The sequence below is a fragment of the Salvelinus sp. IW2-2015 genome, unplaced genomic scaffold, assembly GCF_002910315.2.
Source record: "Salvelinus sp. IW2-2015 unplaced genomic scaffold, ASM291031v2 Un_scaffold2245, whole genome shotgun sequence".
In the NCBI taxonomy this organism is placed as follows: Eukaryota; Metazoa; Chordata; class Actinopteri; order Salmoniformes; family Salmonidae; genus Salvelinus; species Salvelinus sp. IW2-2015.
In genome coordinates this window covers 74,844-102,507 of record NW_019943574.1, presented here as the reverse complement: position 1 = coordinate 102,507, position 27,664 = coordinate 74,844, and the positions used below count along the sequence as shown (strand labels likewise).

Sequence of the window (27,664 nt, the reverse complement as noted above, 5' to 3'; positions counted from 1 at the left end):
GACTTCAAAGCTGTAAAGGCAGACTCAAAGCTTAAACGCAGACTGAAACGCTGTAAAGCAGACTCAACTGTAAAGCAAGACCAAGCTGTAAACGCAGACTCAAAGCTGTAAGGCAGACTCAAAGCTTGTAAAGGCGAGACTCAAAGCTGTTAAGGAGCACAGCTGTAGACCTCAAAGCTGTAAAGGAGATCAAAGCTGTAAACGCGAGACTCAAAGCTGTAACGCCAGATCAAAGCTGTAAAGGCAGACTCAAAGCTGTAACCAGCAGACTCAAAGCTGTAGAACACCAACTGTAACCGCACTCAAAGCTGTAAACGCAGACTCAAAGCTGTAAACGCAGACTCAAGCTGTAAACGCAGACTCAAAGCTGTAAACGCAGATAAAGTGAGCAGACTCAAAGCTGTAACGCAGATCAAAAGCTGTAATCGCAGACTCAAGCTGTAACGCAGACTCAAAGCGTAAACGGCGATCAAGCTGTAACCAGACTCAAGCTGTAAACGCAGATCAAAGCTGTAAACGGCGCAATAAGCTGTAAAGGCGAACTCAAAGCTGTAAACGCAGACTCAAGCTGTAAGACTAAAGGTACACGCAGACTCAAAGCTGTAAACGCAGACTCAAAGCTGTAAACGAGTCAAGGAACGTAGATCAAGCTGTAAACAGATCAAAGCTGTATAACGTGTAAAGGAACTCTGTAAACGCGACTCAAGCTGTAAACGCAGACTCAAAGCTGTAGCAGACTCAAGCTGTAAACGCAGACTCAAAGCTGTAAACGCAGACTGAAAGCTGTAAAGGCTAGTGACTGAAAGCTGTAAGGCAGACTGAAAGCTGTAAACGCAGACTCCAAAGCTGTAAACGCAGACTCAAAGCTGTAAACGCAGACTCAAAGCTGTAAGAGATCAAAGCTGTAAAGGCAGACTCAAAGCTGTAAACGCAGCTAAGTGTAAAAGGAGACAAAGCATGTAATGCAGACTCAAAGCTGTAAACGCAGACTCAAAGCTGTAAAAGCAGATCAAGCTGTAAACGCAGATCCAAAGCTGTAAACGCAGACTCAAGCTGTAGAGCAGACTGAAAGCTGTAAACCGCATGAAATGTACAGCACTGAAAGCTTAACGCAGACTAAGCTTAAACGCAGACTCAAGCTGTAACGCAGACTCAAAGCTGTAAACGCAGACTCGCTGTAATGCTAGATCAAAGCTGTAAAGGCAGACTCAAAGCTGTAAACGCAGACTCAAAGCTGTAAACGCAGACTCAAGCTGTAAACGCAACTCAAAGCTGTAAACAGCGCATAGTGTAAACGCAGACCAAGCTTTAAGGCAGACTCAAAGTTAACGTAGATCAAACTGTAAGGCAGACTCAAAGTGTAAAGGAAGACTCAAAGCTGTAACGCAGACTCAAAGCTTAAAGGTAGACTCAAAGCTGTCAACGCAGACTCAAAGCTGTAAACGCAGACTCAAAGCTACGGCCAAGCTGTAAACGTGACTCAAAGCTGTAAACGTAGACCAAAGCAACCAGACTCAAATGTCACGTTCGTCGTAATGTGGAAGAGAGGAGGACCAAGGCGCAGCGTGAAGTGAATAATTCTTCTATTATTTAAGAAGAAACACTAACCAAACTAATACAAAACAACAACACGAACGTGACGCTATATATAACAGTGCAGACAGGCAACTAACACATAGACCAATCACCCACAACCCACATGACAAAACAGGCTACCTAAATATGGTTCCAATCAGAGAACGACTACACCTGTCTCTGATTGAGAACCATATCAGGCCAAACACAGAAACAGACAACCTAGACATACAACATAGAATGCCCACTCAGATCACACCCTGACCAAACAAAACATAGAAACTACAAAGCAAACTATGGTCAGGGCGTGACATCAAAGCTGTAAACGCAGACTCAAAGCTGTACCGCAGATCAAGCTGTAAGAGGCAGACTCAAAGCTGTAACAGGAACTGAAGCTGTAAACGCAGACTCAAAGCTGTAAACGCAGACTCAAATCTGTAAAGGTAGACTCAAAGCTGTAAAGGCAGATTCAAAGCTGTAAAGGAGACTCAGTATAAGGCAGATCAAAGTGTAAACGCAGACTCAAAGCTGTAAACGCAACTCAAAGCTGTAAACGCAGACTCAAAGCCTGTAAACGACTAAGCTGTTAAAGCGAGACTCAAAGCTGTAAAGGCAGACTCAAAGCTGTAAAGCTAGACTCAGAGCTTAAAGCAGACTCAAAGCTGTAAAAGCAGACTCAAAGCTGTAAAGCAGATCAAAGTTGTAAAGGCAGACTCAAAGCTGTAAAGCAGACTCAAATAGCTGTAACACCAGCACTCAAAAGCTGTAAAGCAGACTCAAAGCTGTAAACCGACCAAAGCGTAAAGGTTTCAGACTCAAAGCTGTAAAGGTAGACTCAAAGCTGTAAACGCAGACTCAAAGCTGTAAACGCAGACTCAAAGCTGTAAACGCAGACTCAAAGCTGTAATCTCAGCCAAAGTGCTTCTACAAAGTATTGACTCAGGGGTGTCAATAGTTATTTAAATTAGATATTTAATTTTCTATAAATAAAAATAAAAACATCTAAATACAGGTTTTCACTTTGTCAATATGAGACAAAGTGAAAACGTGTATTTAGATTTTTATTTATTTATAGAAAATTAAATATATTTTTCCCACCTGTGTTTTGTGGGTCGTTGTTTGCCGTTTAGTATCTGTGCCTGACGGAACTGTTCGCGTTCGTTTTTGTATTCGTTATTCGTTATTTTTGTTTTGAGTGATTCTTGACAGTAAAGATCATGAACACTTTCCACGCTGCGCTTTGGTCCACTCTTCCTTACGACGACGAGCGTTACACACAGCCCTAGGTGGGAATACTTTCTGAAGGCACTGTAGGACTAACGTTACCTAGCAAAGTTAGATAACATTATCCCCTTTTCAACATTGTTTAAAAAAAAAAGGGTTTTAATTATGATTGCTGCTCACAAACATAACAGGCAATATTTATTTGATGGACCACGTCAAATTGGCTAGCTAGCTAATAACAGATCACGTCGATATTACTAGCTAACAAGCTAACGTTCAAGGGATAAGCTAGATGGCTATGTCCAAATATTGTTTGATTTGCTTGTCATCTATAGTGGTGATGACAGTAGTCCGACGGACATGTCGAGCTCTTTCAAAAACAACAACTCATCTCTGATGAAGCAAGCTAAATGACATATGTTGTTTGCTTAGCTAGTTAGCTACATGCCAAATGGATAGGCTACCCGCACACATCCGAAAATACATGATCAATTGATGTTTACTGATCATGAAAAACATGCAGTTAAGGCCAACTTGCTGTGTAACTCTGATGATAGAGCTAAATGTAGAATAATGGGACATGTGTAGTTGTGACTCTGCTCTTCAAGAGGGAATGATATTACAACCAAATAGATAGCATTTATTTATCAAAATGGCACGTAGTTGTAAATTATTTTAGTGAAGCTGGGGGTCTCCCTGCCCCCCAGCAGGCAACTATAACCAACTGTATATGGTTCTGTGACACTATTTTTTAAATAGTTATATTGGCCGCACAGGCTGCCAATTCAGATTTTTGGCAATTATTTGCATATCTGATACTCAACCTAATGTGTAAACAGCAAAAACACACATTGAATCTGAACATTTGACTTCCGATTTATACCACCTCACATGTGGATCTGAATCCTGACACAAACCCCATCCTCCATATGTGACCTCTGTCTGGATTCTGAGATCAGATTTATTTGCTCTGATGTGTGTGTGTGGGGGGGGTACAATACCTGCTGTTACCACGACAACCACCCCAAAATGTAAGGGCACAGTGACAGGAAAATGAACAATGCATCTGTGTGCCACTTCAGAGTCTACATCAGTGTGAATGCAACAAATCCGATATAGGTCACATGTAAAAACTGACTGTGGACAGTCAGAAAAAAAAGATTGGATATAGAAATCAGATTTCAGTCCTTAGAGGCGGCAGGTAGCTTAGCAGTTAAGAGCGTTGGGCCAGGGGGGTTAGGGGTTCGAACCCCCGAGATAACTAGGTGAAAAATATGTTGATGTACCCTTGAGCAAAGCACTTAACCCTAATTGCTCTTGTATGTCTCTCTGGATAAGTGTCTGCTAAATGACTAAAATGTCAAACGTTAGTGTTGCTGTGTAAACACAGCCACCGATACCTATCTGATTGACTGAGAAGGTGTTTTGAGTTGTAAAATGTACTTCTAAGGCGTTTTGAGTTCTAATAATAAGAAAAATGGCACTTACATCACATAGGTGGTGTTGTTATCATCTAGTCACTTTAATAACTCTACCTACATGTACATTTTACCTCAACTAACCGGTACCCCCCTGTATATAGCCTCCCCATTGACTCTGTACCGGTACCCCCTGTATATAGCCTCCACATTGACTCTGTACCGGTACCCCCTGTATATAGCCTCCACATTGACTCTGGACCGGTTACCCCCCTTGTATATAGTCTCGCTATTGTTATTTTAATGCTGTTCTTTAATTACTTGTTACTTTTATTTCTTATCTTATCCTTATTTTTGTGAAACTGCATTGTTGGTTAGGGTCGTATAAGCATTTCACTGTAAGGTCTACACCTGTGTATTTGGCGCATGTGACAAATTTGATTTGATTTGAAATATGTCATTTTACAGGGTCAGCCAAAGTGTTACAGGCCCATTTTGAGTTATAATATGTAATTCTATGGGGTTTGAGTTATAATATGTTATTCTACTGTATGTGTATGAGTTCCACAGTAATATGTAATTCTAGGATATTTTGAATTGTAATATATAATATATGATGTTTTGACATATAATATGTCATTCTATGGTGTTTTGTGTACTAATAAGTCATTCTATGGTGTTTTGTTATTGTCTGAGTTAGCAGCCTGTGAAGGATGGAGGTCAGTTTGCTGCTGTTGTGTCTTGTGAGCCTCTCGCTGGAGGTGAGTACCTACCTGGGCTCTACCTCTCTCTATCCCCAATGGCACTTTGTTACCTAAGTAGAGCCCACAGGAATAAAAGCCCTGGTCAAAAGTAGTACACCATACTACCGTACTACCTTCTACCGTGCTACCGTACTTACCGTCTTACTGTGCTACCGTGCTACCGTACTTACCGTCTACCGTGCTACTACACCTGCTACTACTACCGTCTTTACCGTTACTACCATACCCTGCTACCTACTACCGGGCTACCTTACTACTGTGCTACCATACTACCGCTACTTACCTTTTCTACCGTGCTACCGTACTGACCGTGCTACCGTGCTATACCGTGCTAACCGTACTATCGTGCTACCATACTACCTTCTACCATACTACCGTGCTACCATACTACCATACTACCGCTACGAACTACCATACTACCGTTCTACCATACTACCGTGCTACCGTACTACCAATACTCCAGTGCACCGTACTACCTACTACACGTGCCTACTGTACTACCATACTACCGTGCTACCTACTACCATATTACCGTGCTACCGTACTACCGTGCTACCGTACTACCATACTACCGTGCTACCGTACTACCGTGCTACCATACTACTGTGCTACCATACTACCGTTACTACCTTTTCTACCGTGCTACCGTTACTACCGTCTACCGTGCTACCGTGCTACCGTACTACCGTCTACCTATACCGTCCACCACAACCGTGCTACCTGCTAACATGCTACCGTGCTACAACTACCGTGCTACTGTGCTACCGTACTACCGTGCTACCGTGCTACGTGCTTACCATACTACCGTGCTACCGTGCTACATTCACGTACCGTTACTATCGTGCTACCATACTATCTGGTGCTACCATACTACCGTGCTACCATACTACCGTGCTACCGCCGCTACCTACTACCGTAGCTACCGTACTACCGTACTACCGTGCTACCTGCTACCGTGCTACCTGCTACCGTGCTACTTGCTACCATACTACCGTACTACCATACTATCGTGCTCACCATACTACCGTGCTACCATACTTACCGTGCTACCGTGCTACCATACTACCGTACTACCATACTACCGTGCTACCGTACTACCATACTCCGTGCTACCGTACTACCATACTACCGTGCACCATACTACCGTGCTACCATACTACCATACTACCGTACTTACCGTGCCACCGTACTATCGTGCTACCATACTACCGTGCTACCGTGACTACCATACTACCGTTCTACCATACTACTGTGCTACCGTACTACCATACTACCGTGCTACGCTACTACCATACTACCGTGTACCGTACTACCATTCTACCGTTCTACCATACTACCGTGCTACCATACTACCATACTACCGTACTACATACTAACGTTCTACCATACTACCGTACTACCATACTACCATACTACCGTACTACTGTGGCTACCGTACTATCGTGCTACCATACTACCTTCTACCATACTACCGTGCTACCATACTACCATACTACCGTGCTACCGAACTACCATTACTACCGTTCTACCATACTACCGTGCTACCGTACTACCATACTACCGTGCTACCGTACTACCATACTACCGTGCTACTGTACTACCATACTACCGTGCTACCGTACTACCATATTACCGTCTACCATACTACCGTGTGCTACCGTACTACCATACTACCGTGCTACCGTACTACCATACTATCGTGCTACCATACTACCGTGCTACCGTACTACCATACTAACCGTACTACCATACTACGTGCTAACATACTACCGTGCTTACCGTACTATCGTGCTACCATAACTACCGTGCTACCATACTATCGTGCTACCATACTACCGCTGTGCTACCGTACTACCTACTACCGTACTACCATACTACCGTGCTAACATACTACCGTGCTACCGTACTATCGTGCTACCATACTACCGTGCTACCATACTAACGTGCTACCATACTACCGTGCTACCATTACTACCTACTACCGTTCTACCATACTACCGTGCTACCATACTACCGTGCTACCATACTACCGTACTATCGTGCTTCCATACTACCCGTGCTACCGTGCTACCATACTACCATACTACCGTGCTACCATACTACCGCGCTACCATACTACCGTGCTACCGTGCTACCGTACTACCATACTACCGTGCTACCGTGCTACCGTGCTACCATACTACCATACTACTGTGCTACCATACTACCATACTACCGTACTACCGTACTACCGTGCTAACCGTGCTACCGTACTACCGTACTACTGTGCTACCGTGCTACCCTACTACCGTACTACCGTACTACCGTACTACCGTACTAGCATACTACCGTGCTACCGTACCACCGTACTTACCGTACTACCATACTACCATACTACCGTACTACCGTGCTACCGTACTATCTGCTACTTACTACCGTGCTACCATACTACCGCGCTACCGTACTACCGTTCTACCATACTACCGCTGCTACCGTACTACCATACTACCGTGCTACCGTACTACCATACTTACCGTGCTACCGTACTACCATACTACCGTACTACCATACTACCGTGCTACCGTACTACCATTACTACCGTTCTACCATACTACCGTGCTACCGTACTACCATACTACCGTGCTACTGTTACTACCATACTATCGTGCTACCATACTACCGTGCTACCGTACTACCATACTACCTACTACCAATACTACCGTGCTACCATACTACCGTGCTACCGTACTATCGTGCTACCATACTACCGTGCTACCATACTACCGTGCTACCATACTACCGTACTACCGTGCTACCATACACGTGCTACCATACTACCGTACTATCGTGCTTCCATACTACCGTGCTACCGTGCTACCATACTACATACTACCGGTGCTACCATACTACCGCGCTACCATACTACCGTGCTACCGGCTACCGTGCTACCATACTACCATACTACCGTTGCTATCGTACTACCATACTACCGTACTACCGTACTACCGTGCTACCGTGCTACCGTACTACCGTGCTACCTTACTAGCATACTACCGTACTACCGTACTACCGTGCTACCGTGCTACCGTACTACCGTGCTACCGTACCACCGTACTACCGTGCTACCGTACTACCGTACTACCGTGCTACCGTACCGCCGTACTACACCATAGGGGTCGTTTGGGAAGCATTCCAAGGCTCACGTTGCACTGGCTATTTAAACGGATTAACTTTATGTGTAATAATGCCACGTCTAGTCATACAGTGATACTGGTTGTTTAATGGCAATTTCACAGATAAAGTGAGGAAGTTTAAACTCAATGTCAAATCTTATCAATATTATTGTAAAGTGGGACTCATTTTGCTTGGACTTACAGGTTATGTGATTAAACTTTCTTTGCTTTTTTTTCAACAGCTCAAAGCCAAAACCAAATCCCGAGCATTACAACAGATTTTGCCCAAATAAAGGAAGACACTCCAATAAGTATGTGTTTCTTGTACTCAGTAAATACAAACGTTTTTTATAACAAAATAGTATGTCAATTCATGCATGCTCTTCGCTACGTATTGGTTTTGGACTCACCTTTTGTTAACCCAACACTCTCTCCCTTCAGATGGATTTGCATTTCAAATAGAAACATATGATCCTGATCCTGTTCCTGACGCACTGACATACATGATTACGGGGCCTAAAGCAAGCTATTTTAAAGTCGACCCAGACACAGGGAGAGTAACCATCCGGACCCCATTGGAGAGAGATGATGATGTAAGTCCTCGTCTCCCATTTTAGAATTTTCAGTGTTGTTTCAGCCATTTTAGAATTTTCAGTGTTGTTTCAGCCATTTTAGAATTTTCAGTGTTGTTTCAGCCATTTTAGAATTTTCAGTGTTGTTTCAGCCATTTCAGTGTTTCAGTATTTTATCTTTTATTTTTCCTGACCTGATTCTCTAATTGATTAGCTTATATTTGTTTAGGACAAGGGTGTATTCACTATCGGCGTTGTGGTTTCTGACGCTGATTATACCGTAAGTTCACAATAAAGCCTCTAACTCTTTTCACAGTCCCCAAATTCAGAAAAAATTCAAGAAAGCGTACAGTATTATATAGAGCCATTATTGCATAAAACTCTGTTCCATCTCATATTGCTCAAGTGAACAATAAACCTGGTTTAAAAAAACAGATAAAGCAACACCTTACGGCACAACGCTTCTCCCCTATTTTACCTAGATAGTTTGTGTGTATGCATTGATATGTAGGCTACGTGTGCCTTTATAAAATGTATGTAGTTCTGTCCTTGAGCTGCTCTTGTCTAATGATGTTCTGTATTATATCATTCTGTATTATGTCATTCTGTATCATGTTTCATGTTTGTGTGGAACCCCAAGATGAGAAGCTGCTGCTTTTGCTACAGCTAATGGGGATCGTAATAAAATACCAAACATAAAAATGAATTTAACTATATTTTTATTTATTTTATTGTTTTTAACACATTGATACATGTTTTTTTAACATGCACAATATATCATGTCATCTTTTTTTAGGTTGACAAAGACATTCGGATAATCGTAAACGATGCGAATGATAACCGACCCATATTTCAAAATGAACCTTACAACGAAAATGTCCCAGAAGTAAGTACAATTACTAATTTTACATTCCTTTAATAATCATTTCATCTATATGGCACGTTCAATTAATTTCCAGCCATAATTAAGAAATTGTGGGAAACTTTATGAGCCTGTGAAATCATCTCAACAGACTATGGTTTCAAAATTCACCGTAATTTACAAATTTCAGAAATAGCTAGCTAGACTATCTTACCTGTATACATCATGGGTGGATGCTTCTCCCTGTCACGGATGCCATGGTTGCCCTGAGCTCAAATAGACAAAAGCGTGCTATATGGCAGACATATCTCTCGGTATGTCCAGCCCACTCATTATCTCAGCCAATCATGGCTAGAGGGAAGGTTGCTGTTTTTTTCTGTGGCTAAACCAACTATTTCACAATTCTATTAGTATTTACAGATGGCATACAAGTTTGTTATTAACCAACATGAAAGTTCACATTCCAGAAGTCCTTTCTGCCAAAAAGCGCATTTTGATTAAAAAAAAGAAGTTTAAGTTCAAATGTCTCTCCTGTGAAGTAGTTACCTGCGACATTTTTTTACATTTTATTTTACCTTTATTTAACTAGGCAAGTCAGTTAAGAACAAATTCTTGTTTTCAATGACAGCCTAGGAACAGGTTCAGGGGCAGAACGACAGATTTTTACCTTGTCAGCTCGGGGATTCGATCTTGCAACCTTCTAGTCCAATGCTCTAACCACTAGGCTACCTGCCTCCCCAAGCGTCACGTCTGGAGGAAACCTGGCACCATCCCTACGGTGAAGCATGGTGGAGGCCGCATCATGCTCTGGGGATGTTTTTTAGTGGCAGGGACTGGGAGACCCGTCAGGATCGAGGGAAAGATGAACGGAGCAAAGTACAGAGAGATCCTTGATGAAAACCTGCTCCAGAGCGCTCAGGATCTCAGACTGGTGTGAAGGTTCACCTCCCAACAGGACACCGACCCTAAGCACACAGCCAAGACAGCACAGGAGTGGCTTCGGGATAAGTCTCTGAATGTCCTTGAGTGGCCCAGCCAGAGCCCGGACTTGAACCCGAGAGACCTGAAAATAGCTGTGCAGCGACGCTCCCCATCAAACCTGACAGAGTTTGAGAGGATCTGCAGAGAAGAATGGGAGAAACTCTCCAAGTACAGGGGCACCAAGCTTTTAGCGTCATACCCAAAAGAAGCCTCGAGTCTGTAATTGCTTCCAAAGGTGCTTAAACAAAGTACTAATTAAAGGGTCTGAATTCTAATGTAAATGTGATATTTAAGTTGATAGTTTTTTTTATTAATTTGCAAACCTTTCTCAAAACCTGTTTTTGATTTGTCATTATGGGGAATTGTGTGTAGATTGATGAGAAGAAAAAACTGTTTAATCAATTTTAGAATAAGGCTGTAATGTAACAAAATGGGGAAAGAGTCAAGGAGTCTGAATACTTTCTGAATGCACTATCTATAAAAGGAAAATCACGTGTTTGACTGCACTGCCCCTTTAAATGTGCTACAGGCCTGCTGATAGCAGTGAGATTTTGGCCTACAGGTCATTCTGTATGTAGTGGTAATCCTCAGTGATTTAATTCTCACTTCATCCTATAAGACCTATAATGGAAAATCGTCCCTTGCTAGTAGTGTATAGTCAAGAATTCATTTTTGTGCTATACATTTGAAAGTGACTTTTCTAAATGATGATGAAAAAAGTACTATTGTGCCTTCTACTTCCTTGCCCCCCTCTGTCTGTTTTCTGTTATTAGGATACTGCCTTGGACAGCGTTCTGTTTCAAGTGTATGCCAAAGATGCAGACGCTGGACTTGCCGCTGTTGTAAAGTACCGCATTGATGAAGTAAGCATTTCTTTTGGACAGAAAGCTGATTTTCTGTATTGATTCATAAGTGAACCTGACTCAAAACATCAACAGTGAACTTAGAACCATGTTACACCCCCCATTAGAACCATGTTACACCCCCATTAGAACCAAGTTACACCCCCATTAGAACCAAGTCACACCCCCATTAGAACCAAGTTACACCCCCATTAGAACCAAGTTCACCCCCATTAGAACCAAGTTACACCCCCATTAGGAACCATGTTACATTACACCCCCATTAGAACCAAGTTACACCCCCATTAGAACCAAGTTACACCCCCATTAGAACCATGTTACACCCCCAATTAGAACCAAGTTATACCCCCATTAGAACCAAGTTACACCCCCATTAGAACCAAATTACAGCCCCAACATTAGTCATGTAGCAGATAATAATAAAAGCCCTTCTCAACAGACATTGGGGAAAATTAGAACGGACTATATGCCTTGAGATTGTTATATGGACTCCATGTATTTAAACCCAACTCTCTCCTCGTTTCTAGGCGAGTCCAAGTGATGGACTAAATCATTTTACTATCAATGAGAATAATGGCCAAGTCAAACTGGTTAAACAACTGAATTTTACAAGTTTGAGCACTTTCTATAGGCTGAAGATCAACGCCACGGTACGTAGCCCATCTCAACACTTCTCTAGTCACTGTTGGATCTTCACGAGTCACTTATTGGAAGGGGTTTTTCTCTGTATTCCTGACTAACAAGCATGTTCTTTCTGGAATTTATCATGTTTTTCAGATCCAGTTGTGTGCTTAATCTGAGAAACGGTCCTATTTAATGTGGTTTTCTGTTTCTGATTGTGTTTCCCCTCACAGGATGGTGGAGGCCCTGTGTATAATGAACCTCTCCCTGTTCATCAGTCCAGCCTTGCCTTTGCTTTCATCACTGTGGTGGACGTCCCAGACCTGGATCCGCGGTTTCTAAGTACTCCTTACGCGACTACTGTCACTGAGCATTCTCCCGTGGTGAGTCTGGTGTTGCCAAATAGGCACTTTCCTTTTAGTTCATAGTTCAACCGACCAAAGAATATCAAACAACATTCACATCGTGTTTTCTACCAACAGCTAAGTCCTTTTACAATTTGTTTATTGTTGTTGCTAGTTGCTGTATTGTCGTACACATACATCTTCCTAAATAGATAAACAATTGTAAAAGTAAAGGTATGGACCAATAAAGTTCCAAATGGTACCATTTTCCCTACTTGGTGTACTACTTATGATCTGGGCCATTTACTACGTATGATCTGGGCCATTTACTACTTATGATCTGGGCCATTTACTACTTATGATCTGGGCCATTTACTACTTATGATCAGGTCCATTTACTACTTATGATCAGGTCCATTTACTACTTATGATCTGGGCCATTTACTACTTATGATCTGGGCCATTTGCTACTTATGATCTGGGCCATTTACTACTTATGATCTGGGCCATTATACTATGATCAGGGTCCATTTACTACTTATGATCGTCCATTTACTACTTATGTCAGGTCCATTAACTACGTATGATCTGGGCCATTTTACTATTATGATCTGGGCCATTTACTACTTTATGATCAGGGCCATTTACCACTTATGATGCTGGGCCATTTACTACTTATGGATCGGGCCCATTTACCTATTATGATCAGGGCCAATTACTACTTATGAATTCTGGGCCATTAACTACTTATGATCAGGTCCATTTACTTACTTATGATGCTTGGTCCATTTTACTAACTTATGATCAGGGTCTCATTTTACTACGTATGATCTTGGCCCATTACTACTTATGAATCTGGGCCATTTACTACTTATGATGCAGTCCCATTTACTACGTATGATCTGGCCATTTACTACGTAATGATCTGGGCGCATTTACTACTTATGATCTGGGCCATTTTACTACTTATGATCAGGGCATTTAACTGATTGGCTTACTACTTTTGATCTGGGCCATTTACTACTTTGATCTGGGCATTTACTTTACTTATGATCAGGGCCATTTACTACTTATGATCAGGTTCCTTATACTTATTGATCTGGGCCATTTACTATTAGATCAGGGCCATTTACTACTTATGATCGGCCATTTACTACTATGATCAGTCCATTACTACTTATGATCTGGTCCATTTACTACTTATGATCAGGTCCATTTACTACGTATGATCTGGGCCATTTACTATTATGATCTGGGCCATTACTACTTATGATCAGGTCCATTTACTACATATGATCTGGGCCATTTACTACGTATGATCTTGGGCATTTACTACTTATGATTCTGGGCATTTACTACTTATGATCAGGGCCATTTACTACGAATGATCTGGGCCATTTCACTACTTATGATCTGGCCATTTACTACTTATGATCAGGGCCATTTTAGTACTTATGACTGGGCCATTTACTACTTATGATCTGGGCCAATTTACTACTTTATGATCAGGGCCATTTACACTTAATGATCTGGCCATTTACTACTTATGATCTGGGCCATTTACACTTATGATCAGGTCGCATTTAGTACTTATAATCAGGTCCATTTACTACTTATGATGCTGGTCCATTTACCATGTTTGATCTGGGCCATTTACTACTTATGATCTGGGCCATTTACTAACTTTTGATCTGGGCCATTTACTACTTATGATCTGGACCATTTACTACTTTTGATCTGGGCCATTTACTACTTATGATCTGGGCCATTTACTACTTCATGATCTGGTTCGGCCATGTACTACTTATGATCTGGGCCATTTACATACTTATTATCTGGGCCATTTACTACTTATGATCTGGGCCATTACTACTTATGATCTGGCCATTTACTACTTATGATATGGGCCATTTCTACGTTGATCTGGTCCATTTACTACGTATGATCTGGCCATTTACTACTTTTGAATCTGGGCCATTTACTACTTATGATCTGCCATTTACTACTTATGATCTGGCCATTTTACTATTATGATCTGGGCCATTTACTACTTATGATCTGGGCCATTTACTACTTATGATCTGGACCATTTACTACTTTTGATCTGGGCCATTTACTACTTATAATCAGATCCATTTACTACTTTTGATCAGGTCCATTTACTACTTATGATCAGATCCATTTATTACTTTTGATCAGGGCCATTTACTACTTTTGATCAGGTCCATTTACTACTTTTGATCAGGCCATTTACTACTTTTGATCAGGTCCATTTACTACTTATGATCAGGGCCATTTACTACTTTTGATCAGGGCCATTTACTACTTTTGATCAGGTCCATTTACTACTATGATCAGGGCCATTTACTACTTTTGATCAGGTCCATTACTACTTATGATCTGGACCATTTTACTACTTTTAATCAGGTCATTTACTCTTTATCAGTCCATTTACTATATGATCAGATCCATTTACTACTTTTGATCAGGTCCATTTACTACTTTTGATCAGATCCATTTACTACTTTTGATCAGGGCCATTTACTACTTTTGATCAGGTCCGTTACTACTTATGATCAGGGCCATTTACTACTTTTGATCATAGGTCCATTTACTACTTATGATCTGGGCCATTTACTACTTATGATCTGGGCCATTTACTACTTTTGATCTGGAGCCATTTACACTTATGATCTGGGCCATTTACTACTTATGATCTGTGGCCATTTACTACTTATGATCTGGACCATTTACTACTTTTGATCAGGGCCATTTACTACTTTTGATCAGTCCATTTACTACTTTTGATCAGGGCCATTTACTACTTTTGATCAGGTCCATTTACTACTTATGATCAGGGCCATTTACTACTTTTGATCAGGTCCATTTACTATTATGATCTGGGCATTACTACTTATGATCTGGGCATTTACTACTTATGATCTGGGCCATTTACTACTTATGATCTGGGCCATTTACTACTTATGATCTGGGCCATTTACTACTTTGATCTGGGCCATTTACTACTTATGATCTGGGCCATTTACTACTTATGATCTGGACCATTACTACTTTTGAATCTGGACCATTTACTACTTTTGATCTGGGCCATTTACTACTATAATCAGATCCATTTACTACTTTTAAATCAGGTCCATTTACTACTTAGTATCTGGACCATTTACTACTTTAATCAGGTCCATTTACTACTTTTGATCAGTCCATTTACTACTTTTGATCTGGGCCATTTACTACTTATGATCTGGGCCATTTACTACTTTTGATCAGATCCATTTACTACTTATGATCAGGACCATTTACTACTTTTGATCTGGTACATTTACACTTTTAATCAGGTCCATTTACTACTTGATCAGGGCCATTTACTACTTATGATCTGGACCATTTACTACTTTTAATCAGGTCCATTTACTACTTTTGATCAGGGCCATTTACTACTTTTAATCAGGTCCATTTACTACTTTTAATCAGGTCCATTTACTACTTTGATCTGGGCCATTTACTACTTATGATCTGGGCCATTTACTACTTTTGATCAGATCCATTTACTACTTTTAATCAGGTCCATTTACTACTTTTGATCTGGGCCATTTACTACTTATGATCTGGACCATTTACTACTTTTGATCTGTCCATTTTACTTTTAATCAGGTCCATTTACTACTTTTGATCGGGGCCATTTACTACTTATGATCTGGACCATTTACTACTTTTAATCAGGTCCATTTACTACTTTTGATCAGGGCCATTTACTACTTTTAATCAGATCCATTACTACTTTTGATCAGGGCCATTTCTACTTATGATCTGGACCATTTACTACTTTTGATCAGGTCCATTACTACTTTTGATCAGGGCCATTACTACTTTTAATCAGGTCCATTTACTACTTTAATCAGTCCATTTACTACTTTTAATCAGGTCCATTTACTACTTTTTAATCAGGTCCATTTACTACTTTGATCAGGTCCATTTACTACTTTTGATCAGGGCCATTTACTACTTTTAATCAGGTCCATTTACTACTTTTAAAGGTCCATTACACATTTGATCAGGGCCATTTACTACTTTAATCAGGTCCATTTACTACTTTTGATCAGATCCATTTACTACTTTTGATCAGGGCCATTTACTACTTATGATCTTGACCATTTACTACTTTTAATCAGGTCCATTTACTACTTTTGATCAGGGGCCATTTACTACTTATGATCTGGGCCATTTACTACTTTTGATCAGGTCCATTTACTACTTTTGATCAGGTCCATTTACTACTTTTGATCTGGTCCATTTACACTTTTAATCAGGGTCCATTTACTACTTTTAATCAGGTCCATTTACTACTTTAATCAGGTCCATTTACTACTTTTGATCAGGGCCATTTACTACTTTTGATCAGGTCCATTTACTACGTATGATCTGGCCATTTACTACTTATGATCTGGTCCATTTACTACTTGATCTGGGCCATTTACTACTTTGATCAGGTCCATTTACTATTGGATCAGGTCCATTTACTATTTTGATCAGGTCCATTCTACTTATGATCTGGGCATTTACTACTTTTGATCAGGGCCATTACTACTTTTGATCTGGGCCATTTACTACTTTTGATCTGGGCCATTTACTACTTTTGAATCAGGGACCATTTACTACTTTTGATCAGGTCCATTTACTACTTATGATCTGGGCCATTTACTACTTTTGATCAGGGCCATTTACTACTTATGATCAGACCATTTACTACTATGATCTGGTCCATTTACTACTTATGATCAGGTCCATTTACTACTTATGATCTGGGCCATTTACTACTTTTGATTCAGGGCATTACTACTTATGATCAGGGCCATTTACTACTTTTGATCAGGGCCATTTACTACTTTATGATCCAGGGCCATTTACTACTTTTCGATCAGGCCATATTACTACTTATTATCTGCCATTTACTACTTTTGATCAGGCCATTTTACTACTTTTGATCAGGTCCATTTACTACTTATGATCTGGGCCATTTACTACTTTTGATCAGGGCCATTTACTACTTTTGATCAGGGCCATTTACTACTTTTAATCAGATCCATGTACTACTTTTCATCAGGCCATTTACTACTTTTGATCAGGGCCAATTACAACTTTTGATCAGGTCCATTTACTACTTTTGGGGTGCCAAAGGGGACAAAGCCTTTGTTGACGTCAGCCTTTAACTGAACTCTACCGTCTCCTTTCATTTCAGGGCCATTTTGTGTTTAAAGTTACTGCAATTGATCAGGACACAGGAATCAACGATGCCATCACCTACAGCATTGAAGGTGAGCATAACTACATCTCTGAACGTCTGCTGAACGTCTGCTGAACGTCTCTGAACGTCTGCTCGTTTCAGGTTGTTAGCGGAACATCAGCATAAACGTTGTCCGTTGCCATTGTGCTGACAACTCTTGAAAAGATAAAAGATATTTTTTGTTTTTAATTCTAAATTGTTGGAATAATGATGAAGATTGGACTCTGATATATGTTTTGTTATTTTGCAGGGCCCAATGACCTGTTTGACATCACAGCCAATGATGGAATCATATCTGTCAAAAGTGATATTGACAGAGAGGCTTTGTTGGACATCAATTATGTTGTGGCCCTTAAAGTGACGGTATACTCTTATTGCTTAAATCCTTTACATCATTTCCAAAATTCATTTATCCAAAAGGACAATATTTAATTTCAAGATGACCTACTGTTAATAAAAAACTACAATTCCAGGCAACGGAGGTGCATCCAAGCATCCTGGGGACCCAAGCCCACACCTCCACTGAGGTGCGGATTACCATCAGTGACATCAACGACAACAAGCCTAAATTTTATGACTGTGTTGTGGAGCCCTGCGTGGAGGCCAGCAGCTTCACGGCCAACATCTTTGAACACTCCTCCATGGGTGTTCCGGTCGACGACCTCAACATCGAAGCCAAAGATTTGGATCAGGTCAGTCCTTTCTAAGAAAAAGGGTTGCAAAAAAATGTTGGGATTTTCTGTAACTCGTGGTTGGAAGATTCCCAGAGTTAGGAGAGGGAAAGGAATAATGAAAAACGAAATCTGAAATCCTCCAACCAGGATTACTTGAAAATGTACTGGAACTTTGCAACCCTAATCACAAAATATTTTTTTGTGGGACCTAAGTTTACTCAGGCCAGAAAATTGATCAACATCTGTATTCTGATGTAGGGAGATAATGGAAAATTCGAATTAAGTCTTGCTGGACCAGACAAGGATGCGTTCAGTGTGTCGCCACTGATCGCCTACTCAAAAAGCCAAGTTCAGATCACGGTCAAGAACTCCCAGGCTGTGGACTACGAGACCAAAACATCAATGGTCATCCAGGTACGCGTCTCAAATGGGAACCCCCAGTCCATATTTAGTGCACTACTTTTCACCAGGGCCCAATAAGGACCAAGGTCAAAAGTAAGGTACTATGTCCACGTAAATGTAGGAAATGTCTTCACTATAATTTGACTGACTGAAACCAAAGACAAAACACCATTGTCAAAAAAACATCAAGAACCACCTTGTTATCATAAGCATTCAAATACATTTGACAATATTTTCAAAGAAGATGTGTGACAAGTTGATTGAAGATTTCAACCAGACAAACTAAGTGGTTTGGAGTGTGGACAATGCCAGAATTATCCTAGCTTAGCTGAAACAGGTTTTGTGTAGTTTTAAGACGGCAAGCAAACACATTACAGATCCATTACAAACAGGTTGATTACTTATGCTAAAGGAGATAACATTGCACCCTTCACATGGTATAGTCAGGTGAACTGCGGACACGCAAGAGACATTTAACGGTCTCTACCAGGACGGTTGCCAAGCTGCAGAACGTGAATAATGACATCGCATGATCAACAATACATTGTACCCAAAAGTTTTGTTTTGACGATCATATCACCATTTTCAAAAACCAGCGTTTTTTTGTCTCAAATGGCACTCTCTTCACCAAACAGTGCACAGCTGTTAACCTGAGGTTTACGTACTGATACTCACCACAAAGAACAACATTCTTACTCCGTCCGAAAGTCTGTGTTTAAAACCGAGGTAAATCGTGGTTGTTTTCCTGTACAGATTATCGCCAAGGATCCCTCCAATACAGCAGACTGCTGTTCCACGGCTACAGTCACCATTCAGATCAAAGACATTAATGACAACAGCCCCACGTTCCCCAAAGAAGTCTACAACCTCAAGGTTGATGAGCACAGTCCTGATGGAACCACTGTGGACACGATAACAGTAGGTCCTTGTTATTGTTACCATTCTAACAGTAGGTCCTTGTTATTGTTACCATTCTAACAGTAGGTCCTTGTTATTGTTACCATTCTAACAGTAGGTCCTTTGTTATTGTTACCATTCTAACAGTAGGTCCTTGTTATTGTTACCATTCTAACAGTAGGTCCTTGTTATTGTTACCATTCTAACAGTAGGTCCTTGTTATTGTTACCATTCTAACAGTAGGTCCATGTTATTGTTACCATTCTAACAGTAGGTCCATGTTATTGTTACCATTCTAACAGTAGGTCCATGTTATTGTTACCATTTCTAACAGTAGGTCCATGTTATTCTTACCATTTTAACAGTAGGTCCATGTTATTGTTACCATCTAACAGTAGGTCCATGTTATTCTTACCATTTTTAACCAGTAGGTCCTTGTTATTGTTACCATTCTAACAGTAGGTCCATGTTTATGTGTTACCATTCTAACAGTAGGTCCATGTTATTGTTACCATTTCTAACAGTAGGTCCATGTTATTGTTACCATTCTAACAGTAGGTCCATGTTATTGTTACCATTCTGCCTGGAATTCAACCAATGCGCTCTGTGTTTAATTTGAACAGCTTCTTGAAGTATCGAGTGTTAACTCACTCAACCCGGGACACACTGCTATGTAAATCAAACACACCTGTAATAAAATGTGAATCAAAAGTCCTTTGATTGTTGCTGCTAAATGGATTGGAAGTACAAACACAAAACTCTACTTCTCTCCAGGCAACCGATCCTGACACTATGGATGTTGGTAACATCAGATACAGACTTCTTCCTGACAGCATGTATGTACACTACACACCATTATTACTGTATGTTGTATTGTAATCCAGTCCAGAGTTTTCTTATGTTTATATGATACTTCATTAATTTAGTTTGCTTTATAAGAGGCTTTCATACAACATAAAACATAAACAATATACAGTATATCAACTTTGATGTTGTCTGACATGAGGTGCCAAAGTTTGTGAAACGAGACCCAATACATGAGAACTAAATACTAAAAGAGATTTCTGGTTTTCAGACTAAAGTATTTCGATGTAAATGCAACGACAGGGAGGATCTTTGTGACAAACAGCAAACTGATCGACCGAGAACTCACCTCCCTCTATTCTCCAACTCTGCAAGCAAGAGACCAGGCCAACAACACAGGGAACGCTGTGTTAGAAATCACACTGACAGACATCAATGACCAGACACCACAGTTCAACAGAGAATCCTACGTTGACTATGTGAAAGAGAGCTCAGACCTAAGAATTCAAGTACAGGTCAATATCTGTCTCTATACAAGTGGATTTCAAACCTCTCCGCAGGGACACCCCTAGACGTTTTATGATTTTGTTGTAGCCCTGAACGAGCTCAGCTGATTCACCTAATCAAGGACTTTATTATTAGTTGACAAGATGAATAATGTGTGGAATAATCATTGTAAATAAGAAATAGTTCTTAATTGACCCCTTGTATAAAATAAATACAAACATGGAACGCCTGAGGAACCCAAGGATCGGTTTGAAAAACATCCTACTCTACACCACGGGTGTCAAACTCATTCCATGGAGGGCTGAGAGTTTCCAGGTTATCACTCCTTCCTCGTTTGATCAATGAAGGTCACTGATTAGTTAGGAACTCCCCTCACCTGGTTGTCTAAGACTTCATTTGACAAAGATGGAAAGGAAATAGCCACAACCAGCAGCCCCTGGGCCCTCCATGGAATGAGTTTGAGACCCCTACTCTACACACAGTAACCAAAGGGTTAAAACTGCTCTACAGCTGACCCTTATGCTAGTCTATGGCAGACCCGTAGACCCGGGAAATTCTAGTAACTATCCAAAAATTCCCAGGTTTTCGAAAAATCCAGGTCAGAGGATTCCAGATTTCCTGTTTATTCCAGGAAATATTCCAGGAATTTGGGGGAAAGTTACCAGACTTTTGCTACCTAGGTAGACCTCTGTGCTGCTTCTAGTTGTTGGTGATTTTTTTCCTTCTTCTCGTTTGCAGGCTACTGACAGAGATGAACCACCCAACAGCGAGATTGTGTATGGAATAGTTAGCAGTAACTACAGTGCCAAATTCACCATTGACCCCACCACAGGCTGGTTGGAGAACAAAGGCCCGCTAGACAGAGAGGCCATGCAGGCCAAGGATAATGGGCAGGTTAAGTTAAATGTGACAGCAACTGACAAAGGCAGTCCACCACTGTCCACCTGGGTGCCAGTCATCATCAATGTGGAGGTAAGATCACTGTCCATCCCTCACAAACCTTCGACAAGTGCACAGACAGGGTGTATTGGTACCTGGGCCCATATTCACAAAGCGTCTCAGAGTAGGACTGTTGATCTAGGATCAGATCCCCCTTGGCAGCTCTGTTACTAGGTCCTAAACAACTTTGCATTTATGTTTTATTTAAAAAAATATATTTCTTATATTATTATCCCAGAAAGTTATTTTGCGTTATTACATACAGCCGGAAATAACTTCTGGATATCAGAGTGATGATACCTCACCAGCGTTATGACCAGAAATATGACTTTCCCGAATTGGATCCTTTGTTCGTACTCCCCAATGCAATTTAACTTATCCCTGAGGCTGTTTCAAGACGCCGCCAACGGAGAAGAGGTATTCGGAGTGGACTTCTAGTCTGTCTTGCCTCACACCATCCACTGCTTCCGAATATATTACTCGCTAATGTTCAGCCCCTGGACAATAAAGTAGACGAGTTCAGGGCGAGGATCTCCTTCCAGAGAGACATAAGGGACTGTAACATACTCTGTTTCGCAGAATCATGGCTCTCTCCGGATATACTGTCCCCATCCATACAGCCAGCTGGGTTCTCAGTTCATTGTGCATACAGGAATAAAGAACTCTCCGGGAAGAAGACATGTGGGGGTGTATGTTTCATGATTAACTACTCATTGTGTGATTGTGGTAATGTACAGGAAGTCAAGTCCTTTTGTTCACCCAACCTAGAATACCTCACAATCAAATGCCGACCGCATTACCTCCCAAGAGAGCCGTGTATATTACCCCTGAAGCCGATACCACAACGGCCCTCAAGGAACTACACTGGACTTTGTGCAAACTGGAAACCACATATCCTGAGGCGACATTTATTGTAGCTGGGGATTTTAACAAAGCAGTTCTGAGGAAAACGCTACCAAAGTTCTATCATTGACTGTAGTACTTGCGCTTCAAAAACTCTCGACCACTGTCACTCCCCCTTCCGGGATGGCTACAAGGCCCTCCCCTGCCCTCCCTTCGGGCAAATCAGATCACGACTCCTCCCTTCAAACAGGAAATACCCGTTCTAAGGACTATTCAACACTGGTCTGACCAATCTGAATCCACGCTTCAAGATTGTTTTGATCACGCAGACTGGGATATGTTCCGGGTTGCCTCTGAGAAAAACATTGACGTATACACAGACACGGTGACCAAGTTTATGGGGGATGTTGCTCCCACTGTGACGATTAAAACCTACCCAAACCAAAAAACTGTGGGACATTTAAGCATGTTAACCCTCGCAAGGCTGCAGGACCAGACGGCATCCCTAGCCACGCCATCAGAGCATGCGCAGACCAGCTGGCTGGAGTGTTTACAGACATATTCAATCTCTCCCTATCCCAGTCTGCTGTCCCCACTTGCTCAAGATGTCTACCATTGTTCCTGTACCCAAGAAAGCAAAGGTAACTGAACTAAATAGCACTCACTTCTGTCATCATGAATGGCTTTGAGAGGCTTGTTAAGGATCATATCACCTCTACCTTACCTGACACCCTAGACCCACCGCATTTTGCAGTAGATCCACTGACGATGCAATCGCCATCGCACTGCACTCTGCCCTATTCCATCTGGACAAGAGGAATACCTATGTAAGAATGATGTTCATTGACTACAGCTCAGCCTTCAACACCATAGTGCCTTCCAAGCTCATCATTAAGCTCGGGACCCTGGGTCTGAACCCCGCCCTATGCAACTGGGTCCTGTACTTCCTGATGGGCCGCCCCCAGGTGGTAGAAAGTAGAATACAACACCTCCACTATGCTGATCCTCAACACAGAGACCCCACAAGGGTGCGTGCTCAGTCTCCTCCTGTACTCCTTTGTCACCCGTGATGGTGTGGCCACGCCTCCAACTCAATCATCAAGTTTGAAGACAACACAACAGTGGTAGGCCTGATTATCAACAACAACGAGACAGCCTACAGGGAGGAGGTGAGGGCCCTGGCAGAGCGGTGAAGGAAAATAACCTCTCCCTCAATGTCAGCAAAATGAAGGAGCTGATCGTGGACTTCAGGAGACAGCAGAGCGAGCGTGCTCTCATCCACATCGACAGGGCCGCAGTGGAGAAGGTGAAAAGGCTTCAAGTTCCTCGGCGTGCCGTCACTGACAAAATGGTCCACCCGTACAGACAGTGTGGTGAAGAAGGCACAACAGCGACTTTTATCTTTAGATTCAGAAGGAAATACTGATCCTCAATCACCGTTCTTAATCTGAGAAGCTTTACGCATATGGACCCAGACCTTGTATCTCTTTTTCGACTGGATAGACCTTTCGACAGATTGTTTAATGTGTAAGTGTGTCGTCTTCTTGACGTGATTTCCTTGTATCTTTGTCAACTTCGTGAACATAAATTGTAAATTGTAAAGCTTCACTGGTCTTCTACTTTCCAACCTAGGATATCAACGACAACACACCGAAGTTTGAAAAAACTTCTTACAAATTCTCAGTGGAGGAGGGGAAGAAAGGTAAGCACATTTTTTTTTTGAATTCAGACATTTTGCCGCCCTGATAAACATCCTGGAGGATGTGGTTTAGTCCCTACTTCTCCTCAGAAAAACATAGATTATGTTTGAGGCGATGATCAATCTCCCGCCCAAAAAAAACATGGCTCTCGCCACTTACCATGCCGTCATTGTGGAATTTGTTCTTAACTGACTTGATAATAAACGTTTAATAATCTACCAAAAAACATCTAGATAATCATTAATTCAAAAACCTAAGGCCGTCTCTTTCTGGCTTTCTCTAACAGCTGCATTTGTGGGCTCCGTCCGGGCAGTGGATTTGGACCAAACTATCGACCACAACCGCATCTCCTTCAGCATCGTCAGCGGAAGCTTCGGACAATTCATCATCCGAACCTTCAACGACGAACCCAATGGTTACATCGGTAACATCACGGTCGATCCGGACATCGAGCTAGACTACGAGAGCAGCTTCAAGACCTTCAGCCTGGATGTGGAGGCCATGGACCTGGGATCGATGAAGGACACTGTAAAGGTGGAGGTGATTGTGGTGGATGTGAATGACGAGAGGCCTGAGTTCAAGCCCGTCGCCCCGTTGTACATAAAGGAAAACACCACTATCACTGAAGTCGTGGGGCGTTTCAAAGGGGTGGACCTGGACAAGAATAACTCTCTGGTCTACCAGCTGGTCGCCACTAAGTGCCGCTGTAACGGCTCCCTGACTCTCGGAACCTGCCCAGAGGACTGGTTCATCCTGCAGCCCACAGGGGAGATCATGCTCAACGAGGAGTTTGTGATCGACTTTGAGAAGTGTGACCAGGTTGAGCTGGAGGCCCAGGTGGAGGATGAGTGCACCCAGAAAGGGGAGAACAACAGCGCAACATCAGGTCGGTTTAACCGAACCGTTTGATCGGGTACCTCTGTTTGGTTCTGGCTCTGTTTGGGTTGTAAAATTCCCAGGTTGAAAGATGCCCTGGAAAAGACTCTGGGGATGAGGCGGGAATAAGCAGGAACTCCAAGAATCCTGCAACTGGGATTTCTCGGAACCTGGGAATTCTGGGAATTTTACCAGAAATGTTTAACCCTATATTGTAGCATTACTATCGTTAATATCTACGTTTGATATTTAATATAATTTAATATCTATCCTTTAATATCTTTCAATGTTTTCTAACAATTCAAATGAATTTCAGGGCGCATTGTGATCAACATCGAAGACATCAATGACAATGCCCCTGATTTCGATACAACAGATTCCTTATATTGTAAATATGTTTCCTACATTTCAGCACGTTGTATGGTAAATCTGAATATCTGAATATCGTATTTCTTAAAATATATATGATAATTCAATTCTTACTTTAAGATATGAATCTATATAGCTACAGATTGACTTAATAGTGTTCTTACCGACCTCACCTTCTCTACAGTTGTGGTGTCAGAGACGGCCTCTGTTGGCTCAGTAATCGCCAGTGTCACTGTGAGTATAACTGTGTAAAATGGACGTCAGTTGCAGGGGCAGCGGGACATCTCCTTCGTTTTTTTGTATCTCAAAATGTAGCTTTTTAAAGGTAGACTTAGCAATATGCCATCATTATACATATAACTTTTGAATCTAATATAAAGTACATTTAATACATTTAACTTGACGACTTGCTGCTAGATAATGAGTTGCTATGATTTTCAGTCATCCTTTCCCCCCCCCTTCCATACAGGCTACAGACCGTGATTCCGGGAAAAATAGGCAAATGACATTTTCGATAACAAGTGTACAATTCTGGGATGACGTCAACAATAAAACGAACGACTTGGGTAGTCGAGTGTTTCGAATTGTCACCACACAGGAAGACGATAAATACGTCGGAAATATTCAGTGAGTATATAAATGCTGTCCGGGCAAGTCGTATTTTAAATTTCTGATTTCACTATAATTAATAGCCATTAAGAAACACAATGATTTGTTAGGTTTCATGCTGTTAGTTGACACTATTGCAATGGATGAGGTAGATACAACGAAAATGACTTACAGAAGAATAACAGGTCTTTTTAAACTTTGTAGTAACATCGAAGTGCTGAATATTAACGTGAAAGGTAAGTATTTGGTGACAGTCGGGGCAGCTAACACTGAGGAACCCAAACTCTTCTCCGAAACCAAACTGGAGGTAAAACTCACTGTGATTCATACAAACAGGTGTATTGATGGCTGCATTAGTGAACATATTTCATTCTCTGTTGGCTCTTACTGTTCTCTCTTACCCTCTGTCTGTCTGTCTGTCTGTCTGTCTGTCTGTCTGTCTGTCTGTCTGTCTGTCTGTCTGTCTGTCTGTCTGTCTGTCTGTCTGTCTGTGTGTCTGTCTGTCTCTCTGTCTGTCTGTCTGTCTGTCTGTCTTCGGGGGGGGGGGATAGTTTATAATAGTTTCCTATAGTAACTTACTATATTTTTCAGGCCAAATTCAGTCTGTAATTTGTACCGTTCCTTACTGCTGGACAGAATAGTCTCGGCAGTGTCAGAGTCGAGAGCCGTTCCATTGGCATTTACAAAGTACACCTCCATTACGGTATCGTCAGCCGCCCTGCAAAAGAATTAAGACGTTTTTTTAAACAAAAATAAAAATATTTTATATATTATGTTTTTCTAAACTACTTGAGCAGTGACAGTACAGATCTACAGATCACACACACACAACACACACACACCACACCACACACACACCACCACACACACACCACACACCACACACACACACACACACACACACACACACACACACACACACATGCACACCACACACAACACCACACACACACATAGACACACACACACACACATAGACACACATAGACAACACTAGACCACACACACATAGAGACATACACACATAGAGACACACACACACACACACACAACATAGACACACACACACATAGAGAATACACACATAGAGACACACACACACACACACACATAGACACACACACAGACACACACACACACCACACACACACACACACACACACACATAGACACACACATAGACACACACATAGACACACACATAGACCACACACACACACATAGACACACCACACACACACACACATAGACACACACACACACACATCACCAACCACACACCACACATAGCCACACATAGACACACACATAGACACACACACACACACATAGACACACAACCCCACACACACACTGAATGATGCTG

General features: G+C 41.6%; 1 protein-coding gene across 1 annotated transcript in view; it reads left to right on the top strand.

Moving 5' to 3' along the window:
• The window catches only part of cdhr2 (cadherin related family member 2), a 59,232-nt gene that overhangs the window by 14,860 nt on the left and 16,708 nt on the right, over window positions 1–27,664 (top strand). The window contains 22 exon segments of the mRNA XM_070440118.1: window positions 4,921–4,978; window positions 8,376–8,444; window positions 8,575–8,726; window positions 8,935–8,985; window positions 9,502–9,591; window positions 11,322–11,411; window positions 11,939–12,061; window positions 12,266–12,415; window positions 17,634–17,709; window positions 17,929–18,041; window positions 18,152–18,370; window positions 18,611–18,766; window positions 19,508–19,672; window positions 20,426–20,487; window positions 20,727–20,970; window positions 21,701–21,934; window positions 24,377–24,446; window positions 24,731–25,330; window positions 25,637–25,708; window positions 25,874–25,923; window positions 26,159–26,316; window positions 26,503–26,824. Coding sequence (XP_070296219.1) covers window positions 8,637–8,726; window positions 8,935–8,985; window positions 9,502–9,591; window positions 11,322–11,411; window positions 11,939–12,061; window positions 12,266–12,415; window positions 17,634–17,709; window positions 17,929–18,041; window positions 18,152–18,370; window positions 18,611–18,766; window positions 19,508–19,672; window positions 20,426–20,487; window positions 20,727–20,970; window positions 21,701–21,934; window positions 24,377–24,446; window positions 24,731–25,330; window positions 25,637–25,708; window positions 25,874–25,923; window positions 26,159–26,316; window positions 26,503–26,824 — 3,135 coding nt within the window. The 5' untranslated portion in view covers window positions 4,921–4,978; window positions 8,376–8,444; window positions 8,575–8,636.